Consider the following 27,149-nt stretch of genomic DNA (forward strand, 5'->3'; position numbering starts at 1 on the left):
TCGATGTACAACTCATATCTGATGTTGTGGAATGGCTGTATGTCTTGATCTTTCTTGTAACAATCCCAGTCATTCTTCAGGATTCGCTGCTTCACCTTCTGCAGTTGTTCATCTTGTGCTGTCTCTTCTTTGATTCTATCTATCACTACTGCATGATCTTCTTCAATGTGCTTAACCATGTGCTCTGTTTCCTCGCTTTCTGTTTCTGGCAAAGGATGTCTTGATAAGAAGTCTAACGGATCTTGCTCATCTCTACCTGGCTCATAGATTAGTTCATAGTCAATGTCTTGTAGATCCATAACCCACTTCTCAATTCTTGGTGGTAGCTTAGCAGTTGCCTTATTGAACATTGGAATTAATGGATTGTGTGCTGTTATGATCTTGAACTTCGGTGCTCCTAACAGGTACATTCTGAATCTGTTCTTCGCCCACTTGATGGCGAGAGCATCTTTCTCTGTCTGACTATATCTCTTCTCAGCATCTTCCATTGTTCTACTGATGAAGTGTACAGGCTGAACTCCTTTATCAGTTTCTTGAAATAAGCCAGCTGATAAACCTTCATGGAAACTAGCCTCTGCTCTAACTATGATAGGCTTCCTTGGATCAAAGAACGCTATAGTCTCTGCACTTGTGATTGCTTCCTTGATTTCATTGAAACATCTGTCTTCTTCTGGACCCCATTTGAACTTTGCATCCTTATGTGTGATAGCTCTCAGTGGTGCTGTAAGACTTGAATATCTTGGTACGAACTTCGCAAGATACCCGACCATCCCGAGGAAGCTCATCACTGCTTGCTTGGACTCTGGAGGTTTGCTTTCTCTCACAGCTCTCACTTTCTCTTCTGTTGGTTCTAGGCCCTCTTTTGTGAACTTGTATCCATAAAACTCCAACTGGTCCACGCCAAATTTACACTTCTCTGGGCTAAATGTAATCCCATATTCTGCTGCTCTTTGCAGTACATTCTTCAGTGCTTCATTATGTTCCTCTTCAGTTGCTCCACCAATCAGAATGTCATCTCGTTGGTTCAGACAATTTGGGATGTCCCCAAATATCCTGAAGATGGTCTCGTCAAACATGTCCTGTGACGACTTGGCTCCGAAAATTAATCTTTTCGGTCTGTAATTGCCCCATGGTGTACTAAATGTAGCTACCTTCCTGGACTCGGCATCTAGCATAAGCTGGTGATACCCTGCTTTCATATCCATCTTGGAGAAAATCTTACAGTTGTGGAATTTGTACGTAAAATCTTCCACTACCGTTGCTTGCGAAATTCTGTTACGGTCCATATACTTGTTCGGTACTCGTAAATCAACACTTGCTCTGATCATGTGTGGCTCTAGATCTTCTTTCGGTGTTGTCTTGAATCTTGGTTTGGGTTGGACTACCAATGGACTACACCACGTTACCGACTCGCCTTCCGGTACCCTCTCAAAAATCTCTTGCTTTTCGCTGTCATCTAACCATTTCTTCAACGGTGCTTGCAAATAATATGGTACTTGTCTCGGCTTCTGAGCTACTGGTGCCACTCCAGCTTGCATATTCAGCTTTGCATATATCTCCTTGTCTCCTTTAATATCTCTAATTTTCCCTATTCCATTGAAGACTTGTGGATACCCATCAACGATTTCTTGGATTGATGATCCGCTTGTCTTTGCTGTGTACTTCACACTTGAAATTTCATCTGGAATTCTGAGGTTGTTTATCTTCCCAAGTGATCCATCTGGTCTTATCTCCAGCATGCCTAGATCACGTAGTGTGTACTTGCCAAGGAGTGGTGGTGAATTTATTCTTCCATAAACCACGACGAACTTGGTCTTGACTCCCCGTGTGCTGTTTCTCACCACGGCTTTGAACTCTCCTTTCACTGATAACTCGCTTTGAAGAGCACTCAGTTTGACTGTACTTTCAGTAAGTAATTGTTCATTCTCTGATCTGTGAGTGAATGCCTTGTATTGATGTTCATCCATGATGTTGACATCTGCACCGCTATCTGGGTCTATTTGAACTTCCACGTCATTGATCATTACAGTTACTGTATCACTTCTATTGTCATTGTCATGTATCTTCTTCACCGGTCTGACTAAGTGTTTTGCTGACTCTCTGAAAAACTCATCATCGGAACTGGTTGATTCCGTATCTTGATACGCTTTTCTGACTTTGTGTTTCTTCTTCACACCTTGTGTTTCTTCTTTCTTCTTGCTTGTATCCTTGTGATAACTTGCTTCACAACATATGGCGAAGTGATTATACTTGTTACACTTTCGGCATCTCTTCCCGTATGCAGGACAATTTTCACCTGGAGCGTGGCTGTCGGTTCTACCGCAGTACTTGCATGCTTGCCCTGTCCCTTGCTTGGGGTAAGACTTCTTGTATTTCGAATTATATGGCCTCTGGTATTTCTTGTACTTGGATACTTTGGCTGACTTGACATCGCCTGACTGCGCACCCATCTCTTTCAGTTGCAGTTGAGTATCTTCCAGTTGGCCTGCTTCCTTGAGAAGTTGGCTCAAGTTCCACTTCTTGTTAATTGCTTTCTGTACTAGACTTTGCTTTTCTATTGTTTGGATTAAATGTTCCAAAATACGTTCCTCGTAGCTATCGCCAAACTCGCATTCTGTTGCTTTTTCTCTCAGCCTGGCTGCATATGCCACAACTGTTTCTTTAGGGTTAGGTTTCATCTTCAAGAACAGATACCTGGCATGGTGTTTATTTTCTTAGGAGTATAATAGTCATTCAGCTTTTCTCTCACTTTCTCGTACTCATTACCCTGTGCTGGATCTGGTAGACTCTTTGCTAGTCTAGCTATGTCTTTGCCTCCATAAATTATGAGAGCATCTTTCTTATCTACTGCCTCAGTTATCTTGAAATATCTGAACTCCCTCTCTATCTCTTCTAACCAATCTTGCCATGCTATACCAACGCTAATGTGATCATCCACCGAGTGTGTAAATGGATCTATTTTCAAGTTCCTATTGACTACTGTAACGGTTGCTTCTTGATCACCCATTTTTCTTGTCTTCTTCTTCTCTTATTTTCTCTAATTTCTTAGCGTCGACTCACCCTAACAATGCTTCTGGCGATGGAGGAAATATTGCTTTACCTTCCGATGTAGGAATTGTTCATCCTCGTCGCCAATTTCGGGACTTATGCTTGGATAACAAATGACACAAATCACACAAATGATTGTTTAAATGTCTGCCATGTTGTTAACAAAGATTTACCGTATCATTGATGCATAACTATACCGTGCACTTGATGTTTTACTTAAGGGTGCACAACACTGGATATTACAACCGGTTGGAGTCAATAGAGGACCGCACCAAGGGGTGTTATTTCTTAACACTTTTGGGTGTTATTTTTACACTCTTGGTGTCATTTTTGACAGCTGGGAGGTGTAACAAGTTAATATTTTTTTGCAGCAGTGTAAAGGAGATCCCAAGGCTTGAAACAATGTACCGTATATGCCTAAGGGATTCCTCCACATGTTTGTTTGTTTGTTTGCTTGTTTAAACGGTCGCTCCGTGTGCAGACACACTTGGGTCCTGATGGGGCCAGGCTCAAACAAAATGCTCAAGCCAGGCTAAAAAGCCTATATAAGCATGCTGCATAACCTTTCTCAGAAGGAAGAAAACGCTTAAAACATTCGTTTTGATATATTGGCCCTAACTCAAAAACAAAAAGACCTATATGGAAATATACATGATATAAGTGCAATTATGGCTTCCTTTTTTTTAATATATATATATATAGGCCTATAAGATCAATATGTTAATATTAGAATATCCCAAACTTTCAGTTTTTTTGTTAAATGGTTAAAACTTGAAAATAACGTAAACAATAATATATACAAAAAAGTACAAAGTGAACAAACTTTTTGGTTTCTGAAGTTTTGTTCAACATGTTCAACAGACCAAACAGACTTTCCATAGTAGAGACTGGTCATGTGGTGCAATCTGGGGAAATACAATCTATTGTTTAACGATATTAAACAAAAATGCATTGTATTACTAGCCAACTTTTTAAATGGTATTGCAACTCTTTTGAATTCAATATAAATATCTTTGCAGACAAAATGCCTTCATGACATTGTTTTTTGACAATCGCGAATCCAACAAACTTTATTTTTTGGCATTTTTTGAAATGACGTTATACCAATCTTACTCAGTATTACAGACATGCGAACTTTTTGTTGTTTCATAATGCACGTAAACTGGCCAACAAACTTTCTTTCTTTTGACATAAAGTAGTCAACAAACTTTCTATTGTTTTGATTCTGATCACTGATATTATCAGAAATGACGTTTTCGTATACTCATCAGCAGAATATTCCGGGCATAATATTAATAAAAATACAATCCTTACAGATATGCTAACAAACCAACAAACTTTTTGTTGTTTCATAATGCATGTAACAGACCAACAATCTTTCTTTTGGTTTACAATCCCGGTCATGAGTATAGTTTGAACACAAGTGTATAACATTAGGATTGTTTTAACCCGTGTTTTATAACATGCTGAAATTTAGCTTTCTTTGGTGTAAAATCTGAACCTGAAATACTACAGTCCTCCACCAATCGAAGGGTCCATGACAAAAGAAACAAAAAAAAACCAAAAAACACTACCAACATTGATCGGGGAGAATGGGGGCATATTTGAAGTATCATGTTAAAGTGTTCCAACAATTATGACCAGGATTGTCAGGATTGTAGTCAACAAACTTTCTCTATTGTTTTGATTCTAAATCAGAAAAGTTTTGTGTGTGTGTTGGGGGGGGGGGGTTAATAGCGCTTTTGCTATTATCAATACAAATGAGCCGATACAATGATTCCATTCAAAATACACTCGTGACTACAGGCTCGTGACTTTATTATTAACTGTGCATTTTACTTCCGTGTGAAAACTTTAATTTAATAAAATTAAGGGATTTCCCAACTTTCGTTATCGAGAAGAAATAGGAGTGCTTGTGGTGTGTGCGTTTGTGCATTGTACCATATGTTGTAATAAAATTGTAATTCAGCAGCTACACCAAATATTCAATTAACCTCACACCCCCTACACACCTTACATCCCTCCCCACACCCGACCAACCAATCACAAATTCAACACTTTTCAGGACCATACCTAAGTGCCATAATTACGAGTAGGACTACCGGTATGTCATATTGATTTTTTGATATACGTTATACAAGCAAAGACATCATAGTCGACTTTCCTGTCCCCGGATGCCCTCCCAAAATATTGTGTCATCAACACACTATATTATAATGCTTTGCATGCTTTAGGCCTCAACATGAAAAATCGAAGTTTTAAGACACTATCTCAAGCTATCTCAAAATTCACTGAACCAATATATGCATGGGCTTGTTTGTACTCATTGTTATGCATTTTTAAAGCTGATTCCAAATATGGTCATGGAAATGTATAGATATATTATTATTATTTTTTTTAAAGAAAAATTGGAACTTGTCGTCTGCACACACACACCCCCACACACCACTTTCCTTTTCTTTAAAGTATATAGGCCTACATTTTGGGATCAAGATGTGTTGTTACTCAAACTCTTAGCTAGCTATACTCTAAAATTAATGATTTCTTTGTCTACTTTGCCTGTTAACTTTCTAATTTCAGAAACCTTGCAGACAGCACTATCTCACAGCAATGGCCTCCTGGATATAATCATAGATGCAACTAATCTGACCAGAGAGGCAAACCAAGAGGATACCATGACTCCGTCCACAGTAAGTTTTTGTACTCATGTTCGGTGTTATTATAACTCACTCATACAAAGATTCTTTTCTTTTGATTGGTTTTACCGTTTTTAGCATAAATTGCGAAAAAAAAACCTCATTGAGGCCTATACGCCTATTGCACTCCACACGACGGCATTTTTATTTACTAATTTTAGTAAGCCCATACACGCCACGATCCCAGTAATTTACTCCATGCATGCCTATAAGTATAATAGCATTCACTCCAGATAAAATATTTTAATCAAAGTTCGAGCACTGGTCTGGAGTAAGTGCAAGATTTTGGGATTTCGGGGGAGAGGGTCAGATAAATTCACAACCCTTAGCTTTAGTTTTAAAAGCTGGTGTGTTTTTTTCTACAACTAATTAAAGCTTTATTTTCTTGTTTTTTATACATGATTTTCAGATGGCACTTAGCCAGTTTCAGCGAATGTGTTTGGACGTAATCCAACAGAGAGGACAGTTTGCAACATTCGACAACTCTGAAGGTGAGCCTGATGCTACAGCATACTTCTGGGGTGAACCAACCCTGCCTGCTTATCATATTAATCAGTGACAATGTTATTTCTGACTTTGACAGGCGCTACTTAATGTTTTAATGTTACTTCATCAATTAGCACCTGTGAAATTCTGTAACTTTGTCACTGATTAATTTGATAACCAGGCAGGTTTGGTTCACCCCAGAATAACTGCTCTGGTGGGGTTCCTCTTTAATGAAATGAAAATGGTCAAAGGTAATATTGTTGCATGATTGAATAAAATGTGGTTTGACGCATACTCATACTGGCTTAATATTAAAAGTTGAAATTCATACACCCCTATTAATACAGGCATATCCCATGGAAGACAGGCCTGATCTTCCACACAGGGAGAGTGAATTTAAAAAAATGAAACGTTTAAACTTGTTGGTTTGGAAATTTCACCTGGTAACTCGTGTTTGTTTTGTTTTGGGCTTTTGTGTGTGTGTGCTTTTGATGTTTTGTTTTTGTTTTGTTTTTTGTTTTTTTTGAGGGGGGTTGTTGTTTGTTTGTTTTTAGTTTTTTTAATACATATTTGGCTATTCCAGTTGAAATCCATACACCCATTATGAAAGACATTTGGTTTGGCAGGCTCATACTGGCTATTGGAATTGAAATTCTTACACCCCTTATAAATCATACAGGCATGTGGAAGATATGACCTTATTCTTCCACACAGGGAGTGTGAATTTCAAATGGGGCTACCTGAATGGGTGATTCCATTTGAAATCTACACCCCCTGTGTGGAAGATTAAGGTAACATCTTCCATAGGGGTGTATGAACTATGGATTTCACTAGAATAACCCAATGGGGTTACGTACCCGAATGGGTGATTCTATTTGAAATCTACACTCCCTGTGTGGAAGATTAAGGTTGTGTCTTCAATGGAGTGTATGGAATTTAACTGGAATACGGTAGCCTTATAATAGAGTTTGTTTCCACCCGTGTTTCAACAAGGCGAGAAGGAAGTAAGTGGTATGAGCTTTTTTTCCTTAGCATATCCATAATATTATATTATATTATATTATATTATATTATATTATATTATATTATATTATATAGAGCTTCTGAATCGGCATGGTAAACAATAATCTCTTCAATGTGGTCCAGCCACTAGGGGGGGGGGGGCTAAATAAGCCCCCAATATGCCGCACCACCCCCACCCCCCCATGTGTCATTGTTTTGTTTTCAAATGGTTGACACCTAATGGACAGTTTCAACCCTCTATATGAAATGTATCAAAGACAACACCGATCTGCAGATATGGAGAACAAGATCACATTCTCAAGTCATCAGTAGATTTACAATTAAGTTAGGCGGGCAGCCTAACTTATTTCTTTCTTAAGTTAGGCGTGCAGCCTAACTTATTTCTTTCTTGCCATTTCTTTGTTTCTTCTTCTTCTTCTTTCTCACAATTTGCTACTACTCCTACATCCTTGATCGGATTTCACCAAACTCAGTCACAGGCAGTATTGGGTAGCTGGCTACAAAAGTTATGGGTTGTTTAACGTCAGAGGTCATCCAAGGGGTCACAGGGGTCAAAAAAGGTCATTTTAACCAAAATTGCTACTCCTCCTACATATTGCATAGCATGGTCATGTTACTCATGCATATGAACAAACTTTACACCCTCTACGAAAGTTATGGGTTTGCAGATCAATTTGGGGTCATTAGAGGTCACGGGGTCAAAAATGAGGTCAGATTTTCAAAATGCTCCAATTGAGCTGAAAGTTGAATGCAATGATCCTTATCACATTCTTAACATTTTGAAAATATTTAAAAATTCATTTACGGTCATTAAGGGGTCATAAAGGGGTCAAAGGTCAAGATTTTCAAAATGCTCCAATTGAGCTGAAATTTAAACGCAATGATCTTTATGACATTCTAAACATTTTAAAAATATTTTGAAATTCATTTAAGGGGTCATGAAGGGGTCAAAGGTCAAGATTTTCAAAATGCTCCTATTGAACTGAAATTTAAATGCGATGATCCTCATGACATTCTTAACATTTTAAAAATAATTTAAAAATTCATTCAAGGTCATAAAGGGGTCAAAGGTCAAGTTGGTCAAAATGCTCCAATTGAGCTGAAATTTAAATGTAATGATCCTTATGAAATTATAAACATGTTAAAATATTTTAAAATTCATTTAAGGTCAAGGGGGCCATATAGAGGTCGAAGGTCAAGTTTTCCAAATGGCAGCTTTCCACGATCAATGTATATTAAAATGGCAACTAATGATATGAATCAGTCTTATTAAAATTAATCTTATCCAGAGCAGTATTGCTGCTTGATCTGATTGTCACAATCATCCGCCTAACTTACCTCGTGCCCTTGCAAAGGGCACAGTTGCTCTAGTTGCCATTTCTTTCTTCTTTCTTTCTTCTTCTCACAATTTGCTACTACTTCCACATCCTTGATCAGATTTCGACCAAACTCAGTCACAAGCAGTATTGGGTAACTGGCTACAAAAGTTATGGGTTGTTTAACGTCAGAGGTCATCCAAGAGGTTACAGAGGTCAAAAAAGGTCATTTTAACCGAAAATGCTCCGATTGAGCTGAAATTTAAATGCAATGATCCTTATGACATTCTAAACATGTTTAAATTATTTTAAAATTTATTTAAGGTCATTAAGGGGCCATAAACGGGTCAAAGGTCAAGTTTTTCAAAATGCTCCAATTGAGCTGAAATTTAAATGCAATGATCCTTATGACATTCTAAACATTCTAAAAACATTTTAAAATTCATTTAAGGTCATTAAGGGGTCATAAAGGGGTCAAAGGTCAAGTGTTCCAAAATGCTTTAATTGAGTTGAAATTTAAATGCAATGATCCTTATGACATTCTAAACATGTTGCTCTAGTTTACATTTTTTTTCTATCTTACCCCTAGGACTTCCGCCATCACTCTACAAAGATGCGTCAATAAGTCTGCATTACAGGTCATTGTCAATTGACGCCAAAACCAGAGTTAAAAGGTAAGTTACTTAAGGGCCAAGATATTCCACTTGTCCTGCCACGCTCCTCCTCATCCTACATTTACGTCTTTTACGCATCTCCCACCTCCCCCTCTCTCCTAAAACATCGAGGGAAGAACCAGAAAGCAATCAGTCACTACAGTTTTCATTGTGAGTTTTAACTTAAAAGGCTTTCTGGTTCTTAACTCTCGATATGCATACATGTATATTGGGGGCTTTGGAGGTGTGAGCCCCGGTAAAAGCACTGAGGAGGCAGCGCTAAAGAAAGGGGCATCAAAAAGAATCATTAAAGAAACAGGGCAAAAAAAATGTCAAAAATGTTATTGTGAAATAGTACATTAAAAAAAAAATTCTTAGCGCCTATTATTCATTTTTTCCTCTTCATTGTTTCAAACCATCCCAAAAATATTGGGTCAACCTTTTTGGGCTGTTGATGAAGGGGTCAGCAAAATACACCTTTTCATTAGCCCCTGGGTAGGAGCGGCCTGGGTACGCCACTGACACGTACTAAAGGTAGCCCCTTCTTCTGTCTTTAAATTAGTGTATTCTGTGCTCCTCTTCCCTTCTTCTTTTAAAATATTGTATTCTAATGATTCATATTTGAAAGGGTCAATATAAAGTTTGGGAAACATGCAGTTCTGATTCGTGTGTTTTGAAGTAAGTACATAAAGCTATGGAAAAATGAGCCGCCTTTGTAAAGACAAGAAATATTTTGATTTTTAACAATGGCATGAATGACGTTCGTTTTGCAGGTCGGAGTTCATCAAGGCGTGCATAGAAAGCATTCAGCAATCCAGAAACCAACATCACAATGGCAAAGTGATGTTCAGCTTCTCAAGACCACGTCTCCTCGATGACTGACATCTTAACACTTAATAGAACAACCAGAATGTCACAGATTCACGCCCACTAAACTAAGAGACAAAATGACCTCAATTCCATTGGCATAGTTCATAACATCCATTTGACAATGATAGCTCAAAAATTGACCTCCAGTAATATGAGTTTTTGTACACAATTTTTTATGTGTACTAGCTAATTTGGATGAAAGAACTATGCCCTGGAAAGTGTGCATGGTTGTTTGAGATCTTAGTGAAGGAATGTGCCTTTATGTTTATATGTAGTATTGTGCATAATTCTCAGGTGGGCGTGAGTGTCTTTATGGTTTTCAATCACAGGCGTGGACACAAAGAGAAAGAAAAGGAAAAGAAAGGAGAAACAAAGAGCAGACAGTGGAAAAGGAGAGAAAAGAAAAGAGAAAGGGGAAAAAGAAAGAAGAGAAAGAGAAAAAGAGAAAAGAAAGTGAAATACTTTGCATGGCTGAGTTATACATGCCTAAAAATAAAGACGGGTAACCACAGAAAAGGACTAAGTGCTACCCGAAACCAGAGGTTAGGGTTGTTCTTGGCATGTTAAGTTGTAAAAACAAATGCATGATCGAAAAACAATGTTATGCCTTATATGCAGAATGATAATGCTGATCTTGCAAATCTTATTTGTGAACTTAGCTGTGTAATTTTAACGATTTCATTGTTTGTAAGAGCTACATAATTAAATACAGTTTGTCACAATAACATCAATAAAATGGCAATTGACTTCGTAGATGCCAAGCAGAAAATTCTGAAATGTAAAATAAACATGAAAATTGACATTGACATATAATATTCAAAAAGTGATGTCGTAAATTCGGGGAATTTTTTTTTCGCTGTTTTATTGTATTTTTTTCAAATCCACCATACAGACGTCAAAATAGCCTTAATCATTAATCTCAATCAAATTCTTCATCTTAACCCCAGTGAAACCTCCTTGACAGATGAAAAGGTGCTATGTTCTTGTCAAAAAGCTTGTCCCTCTAAAAACACACATTCCACATTAGGTTTTCAACTTGGGCTAAACAGACAAAAAAAGTGTAATGGCCATATGATTAGTACAAATGCACAAACTCTGTCAAATGGGCTATTCCTGTTGAAATCCATACACCCCCTATGGTAGACATATCCTTAATCTTCCACACAGGGAGTGTGAATTTCAAATCAAGTCAGCTGAATTGTTGACTCCATCTGACTACTGTACCCCTGTGCGGAAGATTGAGGTCATGTCTTCCATACCGGATTATATCTGGAATAGCCCATTTGTACCCAAAAATATTATTTTAATTTATATGGTGGGCTAGGTGTTCATATCTGCAAGTGGTCCAATCTGGGATTGCAGTGGCATAACTAGGGGGCAAGGGGGCAACATGCTCCGGGCACCACCCTTAGGGGGGCACCAAATTGACCAATTTAGCATCAATTCTGCGCCCCTCCATAGAAGCGATTTTTTAAGATTTTTAAGACCGATATTCAACTTCTAGTACAAACCAAAATGATTTAGTGATAGGCCTTATTTATCCAAAATTTTGCGTGCGGATTGATATAAGAATAAGATATTCTCAGATGGGGGGGCGCCAATTTTGTTTCTTGCCCCAGGCGCTACCAACCCTAGTTACGCAACTGCTTGGTCAAAAGGCATGTTGATAACAAACTTTGAGAGTGAGTACTGTAGAGAAATCGCCTATAGCAGAGACTGGTTGATATCACACAGGATATACATGGTGTATCAAAATGATTGGTAGTACCCATTAATAATATCCAGTGAGCATGCCCAGACTGCCACATCAAAATGCAGCATAACATCTGCCACATTTGTAGATCTATGTCATAAACGGTCATTATAAAAGGATATAATGTTGAATTTGGGAGAAACAGGCATTTCATCAGACAACAAAGATGATTTTGATACACCCTGTACTAATACAGACTTCATTTCTGTATTTTTTACTGTAATTATTATATTATATATATGTGTGTTTCTATAACATGTGTCTTTCAAATTGGTATTTACCATATATATTGTGGTGTATGCAGTGTATATGAAATATATTAATAAACAAAGTGTAAATATTAACTTATTTACTGGAAAGATAATACTGTCTTAAAGTATGATAATTGAACTCCATTGTTGTTGCAGCATGAATTATAATGGTACACAAACAAGATCTGAAAATAATACAAGAAATAGAGAAACATGAACTAGTTTTGTGTCTTTAGAGCATGAATATGCAGTTTTCATTGATTTGGACATTTAAGTTAAGTTAATTATGGTGGGCTAAAGAAAAATGGCATGGAAAACTAAATTTTGCACTTTTCCCAAAAACTGCTCATTTTATCAGAAATCTGCTGTACTAAGGTATTTTCCACTCTGATGTGGCAGTGACGTCAAAGCATTGAGGCAGCTGTTTCTTGCGCGCATCTATACAGTCTGTATGTGTACGCCAGCGTGTGTACGCCAGCGCTTTGAGCGAACACTAGCAATTTGTAGCTGCACCCCACTGACGCCACTGCCACATCAGGGTGGAAAATGCTTTAGATGAATTCCTTGCCTCACTTCCTTCATGAAAATGTACTTTTTGTGTACTTATCATAATTACATTTAAAGATACAATACAAAACAATATCTAAAATCCCCACTTCAACATGACCCTGTGTTAACCGGCTGCAGAAAAATAAAAACAGCTTCAAACAACAGAATATATTTCAAACTGACATTGTTTTCTTGTAAATTTATTATTACTGTACTTCCATATGACAATACCCAAATGCATACATTAGTACATCGTTATACAAAATGCATATTAATTAGATGTTCCACAAAAATAAATGATATTATACCATGTACATGTAGTAGGAGTTGAGATGCATGCCAGAATAACAATGACTGACATAATAATTATGAGGAAAAAAAACATTAAAAAACAGTTTGACTTACAGATGGCAATACTCATAACATTGATTGCTCAGAATGATGTGCAAGCAGTTAGGCGCAGTAACTATGCTAGCTGGACTTTGTGTAATGCATGCAGGCGCATGCATATTTGCGTTTGTTTTCACCAACAAATGTGGCAACACCTATAACATTTCACTCATAAAGTGTGAACCTACAGCAACCGGTGGACGTCCATGGTTGCAAGAGAGCTGCAAAGGGCCCTACACTCCGTAATAATGCATATAGGGTATAAATCTCCCATCGTAGACATAACACCAGGTTCATGGTATGGCGGTTAAATATCACATCTTACCACAAAAGTCCACACTTTCAGTAGTGAAATGTCACCGAATAGAGGTCCACGGTTAAAAGCTGTGTAACTACGCAGGGTCCAAGTTTGTCAGTGAAAACATGCAGGGGTGAAATTACACAAGTCTAAGCATAAGGTGGCACTTAATTGAAGTGTGCAGTAACAAAAACTAAATTTGCCACTTATGAGTTAAACAAAGTATAAAATGGCATTAAGTCTATTAAAACTACATTTTAGATAGGACCTAATATCAATGCTTGAAATCAGCTTCAAATTGGGAAAATTAATGTTCACAGCTTGACAGATATTATATTGGCCGCCACCACCACCCAAAGCAGCCATGAATATCAGTAATTACTTTATGGCATGGATGACCAACCATAATATTGGTGACACAAAAATTATACCTTGTATAAAGTGATTGGTCAACAGAATTATTCCAGTTAAAATCCATACGCCCTATGGTAGATTATGACCTTAATCTTCCACACTAGGGTTAATTTCAAATGGAGTCACTTTCTAATATATACTTCCTGTGAGGAAGATTAGGTTTGTATCTTCCATATGGGGGTGTATGGATTTAAACTGGAATAGCCCGCTGACCAAACACTTTGCAAATTAATAATAACATGGTGCCATTACAACACAGAAACACACATAAATCGCATTTGTGGATATATACTGTGTAATAGGCCTATTTTGTAAATTATATCAAAGTTTTAGCATTTTGGATAACAGAAATAATAGCACCAATAACCTAAAATATTTGTAGCTACATGGGCAATGGGCTCTTCTAGTATAACCCATACACCCTCATGGAAGACATGACTTTAATCTCCCACACAGTGGGTGTAGATTTCAAATGGAATCACCCATTCAGGTAACCCCATTTAAAATTCACACTCCTTGAGTGGAAGATTAAGGTCATGTATTCCATAGAGGGTGTATGGATTTTGATGATGTTACTGCCTGGGGCACATCAAAAAATTTTGGTGGGTATGCTCCCCCAGAAATTTGAGGCGGTGGGTCTTTGGGAGCTGACGGCGTACTGGTAAAAGGGGGGTCTTTTGGAGCTGTGAACAAGTAAAATGGGGTCTTTTGGAGCTGCGAAAAGTCAAAATCAAGGGTCTTTCTTGGTTTTTTGGTTGATAATCGCCTGAAAAAACAAGAAATATGAGGAATGAGCAATTTTTGGGTCATTTAGAGCTGAAATTATCAAAATCAAGGGTCTTTCGGAGCTTTATTTTGGTCAAATATAGGAGTCTTTCGAGCTGCGAAACCCAAAAGGGGGGGTCTTTCCGGTGAGCATACCCGTATGGTCATTTGTGTTGAGTGCCCCTTTCGGGGTTACTGTTGATTCAAATTGTTGTATGAGAAAAAGGGGACACTCAGGTATGATGGTATATACCAAGGATATTATACTGAATGATTACCAACTCAAAATGACACCATACATAACGCTATAGCAAATTTGTCATCTTGTATTGTCACTCACAGCAGCCACTATAACATACCTCCAGCATTTGTCAGTAATAAACTCCTCAAAAAAAGTTTGGAAACTTTCAAAAACGGTTGTATATCAGAACATTTTGACATCTATCTCCATATTGTTTCATACCAGCGAAAACATTGTTCTTTCCTGTCAACAATTACACCTCATTTGTGACGATAACTTATTCCACGGCTGAGTAACTTTCTTTGAAAGACAGAGAGGTCTCAAAGAAAATGTGCGAAACTGACCATTATCTGAATGAATGAACGAGTGGTTTAATGGGTTGGTTTAATGCATGAATAAAAGAATGAAGCAGTTCATCATGTTGAATGAAAAGTGCTAGGATGGGATTAGCAGTTCTACTACATGTGGATTCAAACAGATCAACGCAAGTCAACCTATCTTGCTGGTCACTTCTTCATAGTGGTCATTTGCAAGAAAGTTCTACTCAAACATGGTTCGATTACCACACCTGGATAAAGCTTGCGCTGTTGGTCATCTTGAGGCTGGCATTCCCTCAGAATCACGTTACGGCAACTTTTAGATTTTCCTGCAGTATGATCTCCAAGCTAAAAGTCAAGTTTCGTCAGACTGGAGATGTCAAAGCCAGACCCAGAAGTGGCCATCCAAGAAAAACAACAGCTGCAGAAGACCGGGACGTGAGACTGGCAGTACTTTGAAACCGTTTTTAATGAAATGTGGTATTCCTTATTCATGTTTACTGATGCAAATGGTTTGTTTGAGACCTCCTTGTGTTTCAAAGACAGAATTACTCAACAATGAAACAAGTTATGGTCACAAATTTGGTGTCATTTTTGACAAGAAAGAACAATGCTTGTATTGATATGAAATAATATGGAAATAGATTTCAAATTTTTTGATATAAAGCCGTTTTGGTAAGTTTCCAAACTTTTTTTGAGGAGTTTAGTTTGAAATTGAACGATAATTTCAGCTTGAGCTTTTCAAAGGTTTGGCCATGCCGTGCTTAGCATCCGTTTTTAGCACAATGTGTTACACTCAGAATGTAAACAACCAATAATCTGTACGTATGTGGCCTCCACGAGCGACCAGAGGATGATTTAAGGAAGCCCCATCATGCACTGTAAAAGTGTTATCACGCGAGTTTCAACTGCCACTTAACTTCTCAAATCCCATTGAAGTCTGTGCAAAAGATGTTGTTTTAGAATTGCCCGTGTGTCATTATTACTTGGTCGATTTCAGATCTAAAGTGATGTATGCATGAAGGATAATTCACACCTTCTGTAGATAACATAAAATGTCAAATCGACCGACATCCAAATTCAAATTTAACCATACACGTTTATGCAGTGGTCCTGGGCAGTGGTGTCATATTCGCTCACACAGCTGCTAACCGCAAGTTGACCCCAGTGGAGTGCTAGGAAGTGCTTAAATCATCCTCTGACGACTTTCACGAGCGACATACAAACATGGCAAAGTTAATACTCTTTGATTCTACCTCATTGTGGTATATGTATGTGTGATACATTCTGACTTACTGCTTACGTACATATCTAAACAGCACCAGAATGGATTGAGACAGTCAGGGGCTAGCACCCTACTCTTTTCAGATCTGACTGCAAGAGATGCGTACAGGTATGGCTCTCTGTTACATGAGACCAACAGCTTAACGTCCCCTTGGAAGGACTGAGTACTTTCATGGTTCAATTACCCAACTTAAAATACACCCCTTCTTATGGTCATGTATGTATACGGTCTACTTCTTGAGTGCCCCCTCCCCCAGACATAATTTGTTTTGCTAAAATTTAAGCTTACAGAATAGGTATTAAAATAAAGGTTTTTACATCTATATACTGGGTACATGTTCATGTACAATGTACATACTGCTAGTTACACTATTACCTAATATACAATAATATACTTATGTGTTTAATTGTTATGCAACAGAACTGTTATTTGGCATTTATATTAATATGACTTTCAAACAAAAAATATATGTGATATAATATAAGTATTACTTTAAATAAGACAAATTGTTAAGCTTTGAGCTATTAACAGAAAATAATTCACACTATTTCGGGTTTTCTATACAGTACACTACACAGTGAGTTGGTTTTAAATGATTACTATTAGTATTAGGCAAAAAAAAAAAAGTTTGTCTCAAAGCTCACGAGAAATTTAAAAACAAATGCGAAATGCGATTTTTTTTTTTTTTATTCCCGACTTTTTTTCATGGTATTTTGAGAAAAAAGTCTGATTTTCACCGATTTTTTCTGGAAAAAACTATAAAAAAAAATTCCGCATTTGATTTTTGTCAAATCATGGGATTTTACAAACGCGCAAGCAAGCTTTGAGACAAACCTTTTTTTTCTTTTGGCCTTAGTTCTATACAAAAAAAAAAAGGATAATATATATTATAGGCAAGCTGGAAAAATGGTATGACACTCCTGGATAATCTATGAAAAGAGAAACACTATCATTAGCCCCCACGTCACCCCTTCATTTTGGACTCAAAAAAATAGTCATGAACCTTTCGTCATTTCAAGATTCAATTAACGTTACGTTTGGAAGTAGTCTCTCCGAAACAAATATCATAACTGATATGTGTACCAATCATTGTGATATCGACTGCTCAGTGCCAGAAGTGGGTAAGTGCAATAGCAGCCCTGTGAACATTTGGCAATGACACAGTACAATAATGTATTCATCTACACTTAGCAGAGCTCTACACGTGGCAGCTATTGCACTTACCCATTTCTAGCCCTGAAGGGACTATCTCATGATGCATTACAATAAATCTGCTTGCACCATAGCAAATGTACATACAAAATATGCAAGCACCGCTTAAATATTGAGAGCTATGGACACTTTCACTGTATTTTAGTGGTCATGTTCATTTTAAGTGAGCAATTCAAAGTTAAAGTGACAGATTTTGTGCATATTTTCTATCTATAGCAAGTGCAGTTCTCTTATGGTACCGCAAAGCAATGGGATAGAACTTAAACTCTCAACCTACACACCCCCACTGGTTTTTCCCTTCAATCGGGATACACACATTTTACACAGGTTGCGTAACCATAAAAATGGGGACACCCAGTTGGCACATAATAGAGCCCGATCTTCCCCAGTTGACTAGGAAATTGTCAAACATTCCTGACTTTCTACAGGGCAAATGGAGACATCACCCCCTATTGCCCTGTAGAGTGTCTTAACACGCTCTATAGCCCCTGTTACCCCGGTTGGCGGTATATCCCCAATTACAGTTTAAAAAATTGGAATATATCCCCGATTGAAGGCAAAAACCTACACCATCTTTACACTCCAAGAATGCCCAAAATAATTTACAATCAGAATACAATTATTGGTCATCAAGAAATTCCATGCCAATCATCAAAATATATGTATGCAAACAAATTATCATCACTATGACTTGGACGCAGGCCTGGGTGTCCCCTGTGGCACCTGAGAACGGCTTAACTGGCAAGTTATTAACACTATTTCATCATGCCAGTGCAAGAAGATTAAGTACATAATATAGCTGCCTTATTTCAACTTCACATTGCTGTTAAAAAGGGGGTGGTCAGGTGTTTTCCATCTTACATTGGGCTATTCTATTTAGAATCCACACTACCCCTGTGGCAGATTTTGGAAATATCTTCTACAGAGGGAGTATGAATTTTAAATGGAATAAACACATTATAGGTGGCTCCTTTTGAATTTCAAACATCCTCTGAAAAAAATTCAACCTGAATCTTCCACAGAGGGAAGATGAGTTTCTAATAGAGTTGGTTAATGTGTTAATTCACTGAATTTAAATTTCATACTCCCCAGCGTGGAAGATATTTCCAAAATAGTGTGGATTTTAAATGGAATAACCCACTGAGCCCTCCAGTAAAACACTCCCATATTTCCGATTTTTTTGTCGTTTTGATATGAGAAGCAAAAACATGTTCAACAATGCCTAACCCCATAGGTAAATACCACAGAGGAGAGAGAAAACAGAGAGCCTACCACCAGTCAAAGTCCCTGTGTATTGTATATGGTGAGTTCTCGCATATTCATGAGGGCCGATTGTTCGATCGTGCCGTGTCAAACAATCACGCCAGTGCTGCGTACCTTCGCATTTACGCGATAGAGCGCTGCATGCTTTCGCGATTACGCAACAGACCATGAAAATATGTGGTAATTGCGTAGCAGTTTCACCTGTCACATTTCATGGAACAATCAGCCCTTATTATCGGATGATGCGGAGACTTTGACTGATGGTACAGGCCCTGTTTTCTCTCTCCTGTGGTCAATACAGACTTCTGCTTGGGGTTACCATGGTTACCACACACGGGACCACACATCACATTTTGGTCATAATATCTGAACAAAACATCTCAGGCATGAGGTAATGAGACAATACCAAAATCTCAATTTTGATTAGAAAAAAATGAGGGATGAAGCTGTGGATCTAGCCACGCCCCTTTCAGATGCACAATCTGGGGTAGCGGTACTTAGCATACTTTCTGTTGCATCTTTATCACTTGAAAAATCATCTAGTAAGAATCAACTCCAGGGTGAAAAATCTCATAATTTTCTGCATGGCTATTTCTTGCAATAGCATGATGAATTAATTAATCAAGGAGAGCCGTTTATCCAAACAATACTCCAATGATGTCTTAACCATACAGGGTTATTCCATTTGAAATCAATACACCCCTTATGGAAGATATGATCTTAATCTTCCTCACCGAGTTTGTGGATTTTAATTGGGGTTTCCTGAATGGTCGCCTCAATTAGAAATCACGTCAGAGCGGGTCACATATCTTCCACAACTGGAGTGAGTATTTCAAACGGAAGTTACCCAACTGTCTAATCTATTTGAAACTCATACTCCCTCTGTGGAAGATATTTCTAAAATCTTCCACAGGGGTAGTGTGGATTTTAAATGGAATAGCCCAATATAGAAGTGTAGCTGTTTAAAAATGTGAATAAAAGGAACACAGAAACTGTCCGGAACATTTATAATTGCGAAAAATTAATACCGCTAAATATCCAAATATACATGTACAGTATGATGCACTTATAACCCAGAGAACATAACTTATCCTTCCCAGAATCCTTTGCAGCATTATTACATCACACCATTTCAACAAATGGTACTCCTTATTACTTTTGTACATGTTCCATTTGTTTCCAAGTTGAGAATTTGGAAAATCTGGATGTTCTGTTCATTGAGGTACTTTTTGTCACTATCGTCCCATGTTGCACTAAATCAGTACAGGAAATTGAAATGGAAGAAATGCACTGTGGGAAGTGTAAGTCTGCTTACAACCTCCTTGCATTCAACTAACGAATTAATGCCTACAATATTATCATGAGTACATATAATGACAACTATACATAAGGTCTGTTCATATGCCGCAATTGCTTTGCGGTAGGTGCCGATATACCTACTTTTTTGCCGCAAGTTAAAATGTATTTAACTTTATTGCGATACCGCAATGCAATATTTGCAGTACAATGCAGTGCTGCAACGCACCGCATCAAAGCAATTGTGGTGTAGTATGAACGGACCTATATTTGTGGGGCAAGCATACTGTTAATATTTGCACCATGAGCATTTCCACCATCTGAAGAGAACCCTGTATACTTCACATTACTTACAAACTTACATAGAAAAATAAATATGGGTAAAACACAAACTTTACAACAATATGTCAGCTAAAATCCATCCACCCCCTATGGAAGACATTAACTTAATCTCCCACACACCGGGTGTGGATTGCAAATGGAGTTACCTGAAAGGGTGACTCCATTTCAAATTCACACCCCTGTGTGGGATTTTTTAATATCCCACACAGGTTTTAAAAGTTCCTGTGTGGAAGATTAAGGTCATGTCTTCCACAGGGGGTGTATGGATTTCAAATGGAATAATCAAGTGGACAGTCTCCTGTTGACAGTTAACACATCCATAATATTTTCACTTCAATGCTCTTTTATACATACATGTTAAAGTTAAACATTTGTATCATATAATTATATACATGTATTTTTACCCACTCAAGGTAGACCTTTTCCTTAAAATATGTCAACATGAACTATCCCAGGGGTCATCACCATGCAAAAGTTTCAATGCGAAGAATATACCAGATGTACGCCGGCCACGCTTGTGAGAGTCAAAATTACAACTTCTAAAATCATGCATATTTCACATACAGTAATCATGAGTTTGTGAGAATCAATTTTGATTCACAAAAAGTTCAATTTCAACATGTTAGAACCAAAGAGATTCAGACTCAAAGAGTTCCGACTCAGAACAGCATATAATGCTATGATAATCTACCATTTTGTAATGTCACACTAACAGAGCAACCTAATTATAGTGTATCTCTAGTATTTACGACATTTATCAGCAAAGGCCAAAATTTGATATAAAATCGGATCGATGGAAGCCATATTTATTGGTTGAGCTTGAGTTTTAAAATATTAAGACCAATAAATATTGGGCGTAAAGCATCTAAGTTTATCATATATGTTTTGGATCCAATATTTTCACGCACTTGGACTCATCAAAACAAAATAATGATGATAATAATGATAATTGATATCTCTTAAAAGTTTGTATGTCACAAAGTTTTACACATGTAGCGCTTAGTGCACATTATCATCACAATACCCTCCATAATAGATACCCAGAGTTGGTACTCCTTAAGTTGAATCTCTTTGATTAGCACATAAGACATGAGAAGATCACCAGGATTTATAATTACCCTATGGTTCAATGTTGTATATCAGTAAAAAAAGTATTCATGTATAAATACACTATATGCACTCGGTGGATGAACTACACTGACATACATTATATCTTACTTCACAGAATGCGATTTGCTATCATATTTTACGGCTCATACATTGTACCAATTTATCCTTTTCAATGTCCTGATGAATAGCAAATCTCAACCATCAATAGACTACTGAATAAAGTTACACACATTTCCTGAAACTCACAAAATATTTCAGGTACCATATTCACACTAATATGTCTTTGGCATTTAATTTAGAAAATCAAAATTGACCAAATTTTTCAAGGATAGGAGTAAATAATGGTTAAAGTGCTCTATACACTGACAGTAATTTCAATTTGTGATTTGGACAATGAATTCAACTTCCATTCCAACCATATGCAGTGATGTCTTATCAGTTTAATGCAAAATGGCTTAGTACAAACATAAACTAAAGTGTTTCTTTTTTATCAAATTTATCACCAATATTTCAGAAATATATAGCTATTATAGCTAGCTCAATGCATGTACATACATTGATAATGCTTTGGTAACTTTAGCAGTAAATGGGTTAATGGCAAAATAGTACCCAATAGTGATCGATATTTTTGTGAATGACCAAGGAGTGACGACATGGCCCATATTTACATTTTTTTAACACAAAATAAATGAACTTTATCATTCATGTTCCAAGAAAAAGGTTTTTTCAGGATTTTTTGTTATCCAGCACGAATCATTGCATGATTCAAATCAGTGATCTGCATCCAAATTAAGCACCTAGCACTTATGACCCTCTTGAATGCAAGCAGTGATCTGCAACCAGGATCTGTTGGCAAGGTTTTTTGGAAACATTTTGAAGATCGTTTGCCTGTTTTTACGGGGTTTTTTTTTTGTATAACTATTTCAATTTCCACTTTTGTTTTAGCATGTTATCCACTGTACAAGCATAATCTGAGCTGTTGCAAATGATCCAAAAAACTTGGCAAACATCAAATTGATTGATTTCCAGTATATCTGTCATTTGATTCACAACTTACACCTCAAGAGTAAAACAAGAATTGAAGGATTTAAGATAGTGCTTCCTCTTTTGAAGCCATGATTATGTACACACCAGAAATCTGAAGATAATTGGCACAAATGCATCTCTATGTATATGCACTTTATAAAGGTGAATACAAGTAATATATGGCCTTAAAAATGTTTTGAATTATTTGCTGAAGTATATAGGCCTATAAGTTATAACCCATAAATGTGCAAATACATATGGAAGTGGGCTTTTGAATGGCTATTACCGGTAATATACAATTAAAATCCTGACTATATTATGCAAAGCTGCTTGCCCCAAAATCTTTTCAGGATACATGTTTGCAAGTGCAAAAGGTCTGTGCATAATATTAATGAGCGTAACTGTATCCATTATCGGCCAATCCTTCAAAATTCAATTATTTGTTACATTAATACTACTTTGGTACATGTAACTTTTTTAGACATCCCCATATTCCTGTTGGGATTGTTCATGTTCTATTCCATGAAAATGGGGGTGGGGTAGGTGAAGCAAAAATTATCTATGATCTGACACAATTTCACTGGGTTACGTACCAATAACTTCAGGTGAACTGAGCTGGCCTAGATTTATCAAAACACTTGCAAGTCTTGCATGACTACATGATATGATTATACAGTTCATCTGTATTTTTGTGTGAATGGAATTGTAATGAAACAAGTTTATAGGCGTGGTTATACCCAGGTGGTACTTTTTATGGATTTCTTTTTAAATTTAAAGTTGGGGAGGGATTTTAAGGTTTGGCTTACATGTATATCTGCATAATTATATAGGCATCAGCCTAGCCTGCATAATGCATACAGCAATCACTCATGGCCATACCACTTGAATGAAATCCACACACATGGAAGACATGACCTTAATCTGCCGACACAGGGAGTGTGAATTTCAAATGGGGTTACCTGCATGAATGGGTGACTCTATTTGAAATCTACAACCCATGTGTGGGATATTAAAGGTCATGTCTTCCATAGGGGATGTATTAATTTCAAATAGAATAGCCCACTTCTTTGCCCAGTCACTCCCCTATGACAATGTAAAATGTGTGCTATACCTTGTATGCTGGCATAATTGTTACGTAATATTATAAATCACCATTCCAAATTTTTAAGTACATTGTACAATAGGTTTACATCAATCACACACACCATCAATTCACACAATTCTACACAAATTACATTACAATGGGCCATTCCACTTGAAAAACATACACCCCCTGTGGAAACCATGACCTTGAGCTCTCACACAGTGGGCATGATGGGTGTAGATTTCAAATGGAGTCACCCAAACAGGTAAACCCATTTGACATTCACACAAGCTGTGTGGGAGATTAAGATTCATGTCTTCCGTAAAGAGTGTGTGAATATCAACTGGAACAGCCCAATATAGATACACATCGAGTATTTGTTGGGACAAAAACAGGATTATTTCAGGGTGCTGATTTTTAGAATAAAAATAGACCTTTTCTTGCAAATGGCAATAAAAAAGGACTTTTTCACGCCATCACCAACAAACACCAAAAAGTTGTATGTTTGTCCAAAAGCAGTGCACCTTTTGTTCAAATATGCCAGTTGGAGGAATCAACCCGCTCTCACCCACTCAGGTACAGTTCCTCCTCCTGGTCAGCTGCAAACTAATTAAACTTGATTTCCCTAGGAATATCAAAAACTAACTACATGTACTCTCACAGTACTATTTGTGATACAATCTTGATTCACACAGGCCAAGGAAGTCAATTTTGGTAATTGAGTGAATCTTTCCTTACAAAGTCACATTCTTAAAACAGATAGGACCTGAAGGCGACAATGTTGGTGTTCCATCATCATCATCATCATCATCATCATCATGCGCAGTAATCAAGGATGCTATGTCTTTTATTTTCCCGTTTCAGGGAATTTACAGGAGAGCATTAAATAGCTCTGCTGGAGCCTTTAAGAAGAGCTATTTAAAGCATTTACAATAGAATGTAAGTAGAGAATGGTCAACTAAGGAGAGCTAAAAATCACTCTCTTATATCAGATTTAAGGAGAGCAGTAGAGAGGGATTGCTCTCACTCTCCTCAAAAGGCAGTTTTTGCAGTTTCCTACATAGCCTATTTCTCAATGGGGTTTTCCAGTTGAAAAACATGAAGACATGACTAAAATCTCTCATATTTAGAGGCAATGCCTTCCATAAGGGTGTATGTTTATCAACTGGAATAGGACATTTCATAATTGGCACCATTGTCCTGGTTGGATCACAGATCGCATCACAAGTCAAATTTTGTTTCATACAATATAATCAATTGAGTTTGTTCCATCAAAATCAAGACACCAATGGTTACAGAGGCTGAACGGTTAAAACTGTAATACTTTTGACATGACAACCTTAATTAAATAGTTTGTTTCAAAGCCCCGTACACATTTAACTGCTTTACTACTGCTGGATTCCCGGGGCTGGATTGAGTAAATTTAATTTTTTTTCACTTGTTTTTTCCCCAAAATCAATTACACAAAAATCTCACATAATCGGACATAATCGGACATACAAAAAGACGTAAATTTCAATGGAGTTTTTCATCATGACCACAGTGAAACTATGTGTGCGTATTCTTATGAAATGAGGTAACTATATTTACACTTTCACAGTGCCAGCGCAAGGATAGTGATTGTATAGGGGGGGGCTACACGTTAAGTTGAAAGCGACTTTTATTTGTCTGCAATTTTAACCTCCTTGAGAGATGAAAGGTAGCCTATTCTTGTCAAAAAGCTTTAAATAAATGCATTCCGCATTGTGTTTTCAACTAAGAAAGGGCTTAGACAAACTATTAAATTATGATGGCCTAACAATTATAAGTACAGTTAATTAGTTGGATATCACACAGTCAATTTACTACAGAAATTTGCAAATTTACAAATAGTACAATCTAATCTCTCTATAATTTTTTTCTCATTCCATAAAACTCTGTCTGCATATGAAACAGAAACAAACCGAAACATCATTGAAATCCCATGACAAAATCATTTTCTCATCATCAATATTATTTTTACAATTCATGTTACATATGAGGAGGAATTAACTTTACCAATGAAGCTAAATAATGTTTATCAGGCATCTTTGATCTTTTGGTTTTGTTCCCCATGAAATCTCGTCATACTTCAGAGACCGACGAGATGGATTTGAGAATCAATCTGGATATATGGTGGGATGAACAGAGATGAAGACTTTATAGCTTGAGTCAGCTCTAAAATAGACTATTCCAGTTGAAATCCATACACCCCATATATTGACTACAATAACCATCTTCCACACAGGGAGTGTGAATTTCAAATGGGGTTACCTCAATGGGTGAATCCATTTGAAATATGCAACCCTTATGTAGGAGATTTGAAGGTCATCTCTTCCATACATGTATGTGTGTGGATTTCAGATGGAATAGCCTTATCCATAACATGAGAATAGGGTAAAAACTACAACATTCCTGGATATGGAACTATACAAAATCAGCTTAAAAAGTGGATGGATATGGATCACCAAATAAATTTTGATGTGTGATCAAGAACATCATACAGTGGAAACTCGTTAATACGAGATCGCTTAATGCGAGAAACCGCTTACTACGAACAGTCACACATGGTCCCGATTTTCCCCTATTATTTACTATACAAAAGAAACTGTTTAATACGAGGTAAATAATACGAAATCCGCATAATACGAGCACTTACTGTGAGTCGAAGCTTTTGTTTTCTATTGTTTTTACAACGGATAAAACAAGCTAATTTCTCAAGGTGGATTTTTGATGTAAATCATGTCAGGAGTTGACAAAATATTCGCTCGAAAAGTGGCGTAAACTCAAAGCACGACTTCAATGCAACTGCACTTTTGTATGCGTACACAAATCAGTGCAAGGAGAACCAGGCTAGGGCAAAAGGATCTCCGAGTACACTCGCGCCGAGATTAGATAAAAAAATAATTAAAGATTTCAAAAGAAGCAAATTAGCTAAATACTAAATTTTATATCATTAATCAGTTTTTATCAGTATTACAGCAAATAATTATTCGATTTTTATTTGTAAAATAATGAAGATAAACTTGCTGTCAAATCCCCCCAAAATCCCATACAGTACTTAGCGGGCGGGCTATTCTTAATGAGCTCATGTCAAAACCTTAGCAACCATCATAACAACGAGGATTCCCTTTCCTATTTTTAGCTTTTATAAAATCGTGTCATGACGAAATTTGCCATATAAGGTCAATATTGCTGACGTCAATATCGACTAGCCAATCACAAACTCGAAGTCCGCCCTGGATCGCAAAGTGGGAAACCCTTCATGTTGTTTACACACATGGTAAAAGTGGGGGAAATCCCGACACTGCCGTATAATTGTTTATTATTTTGTTAACGATAATCAGCTTGAGAAATCATCTAAATTTCATCAGAAAAAACGCTATGAGAAAAATGCCTCATACCGAAAATCAAAAAGGAATATTAGCCTATAATAACGATCG

The 27,149-nt window shown here is 37.1% G+C and overlaps 1 protein-coding gene across 1 annotated transcript in view; it reads left to right on the top strand.

Annotated features, from left to right (window-relative positions):
* Positions 1-10,911, top strand: part of LOC140146228 (uncharacterized) — a 45,739-nt gene extending 34,828 nt beyond the window's left edge. Inside the window, exons 4-7 of the mRNA XM_072168012.1 lie at positions 5,629-5,738; positions 6,154-6,235; positions 9,159-9,243; positions 9,996-10,911. Coding sequence (XP_072024113.1) covers positions 5,629-5,738; positions 6,154-6,235; positions 9,159-9,243; positions 9,996-10,104 — 386 coding nt within the window. The 3' untranslated portion in view covers positions 10,105-10,911. The remainder of the gene's footprint in view (positions 1-5,628; positions 5,739-6,153; positions 6,236-9,158; positions 9,244-9,995) is intronic.
* Positions 10,912-27,149: the final 16,238 nt, after the last annotated feature.

This window comes from Amphiura filiformis, chromosome 2, assembly GCF_039555335.1.
Source record: "Amphiura filiformis chromosome 2, Afil_fr2py, whole genome shotgun sequence".
In the NCBI taxonomy this organism is placed as follows: domain Eukaryota; kingdom Metazoa; phylum Echinodermata; class Ophiuroidea; order Amphilepidida; family Amphiuridae; genus Amphiura; species Amphiura filiformis.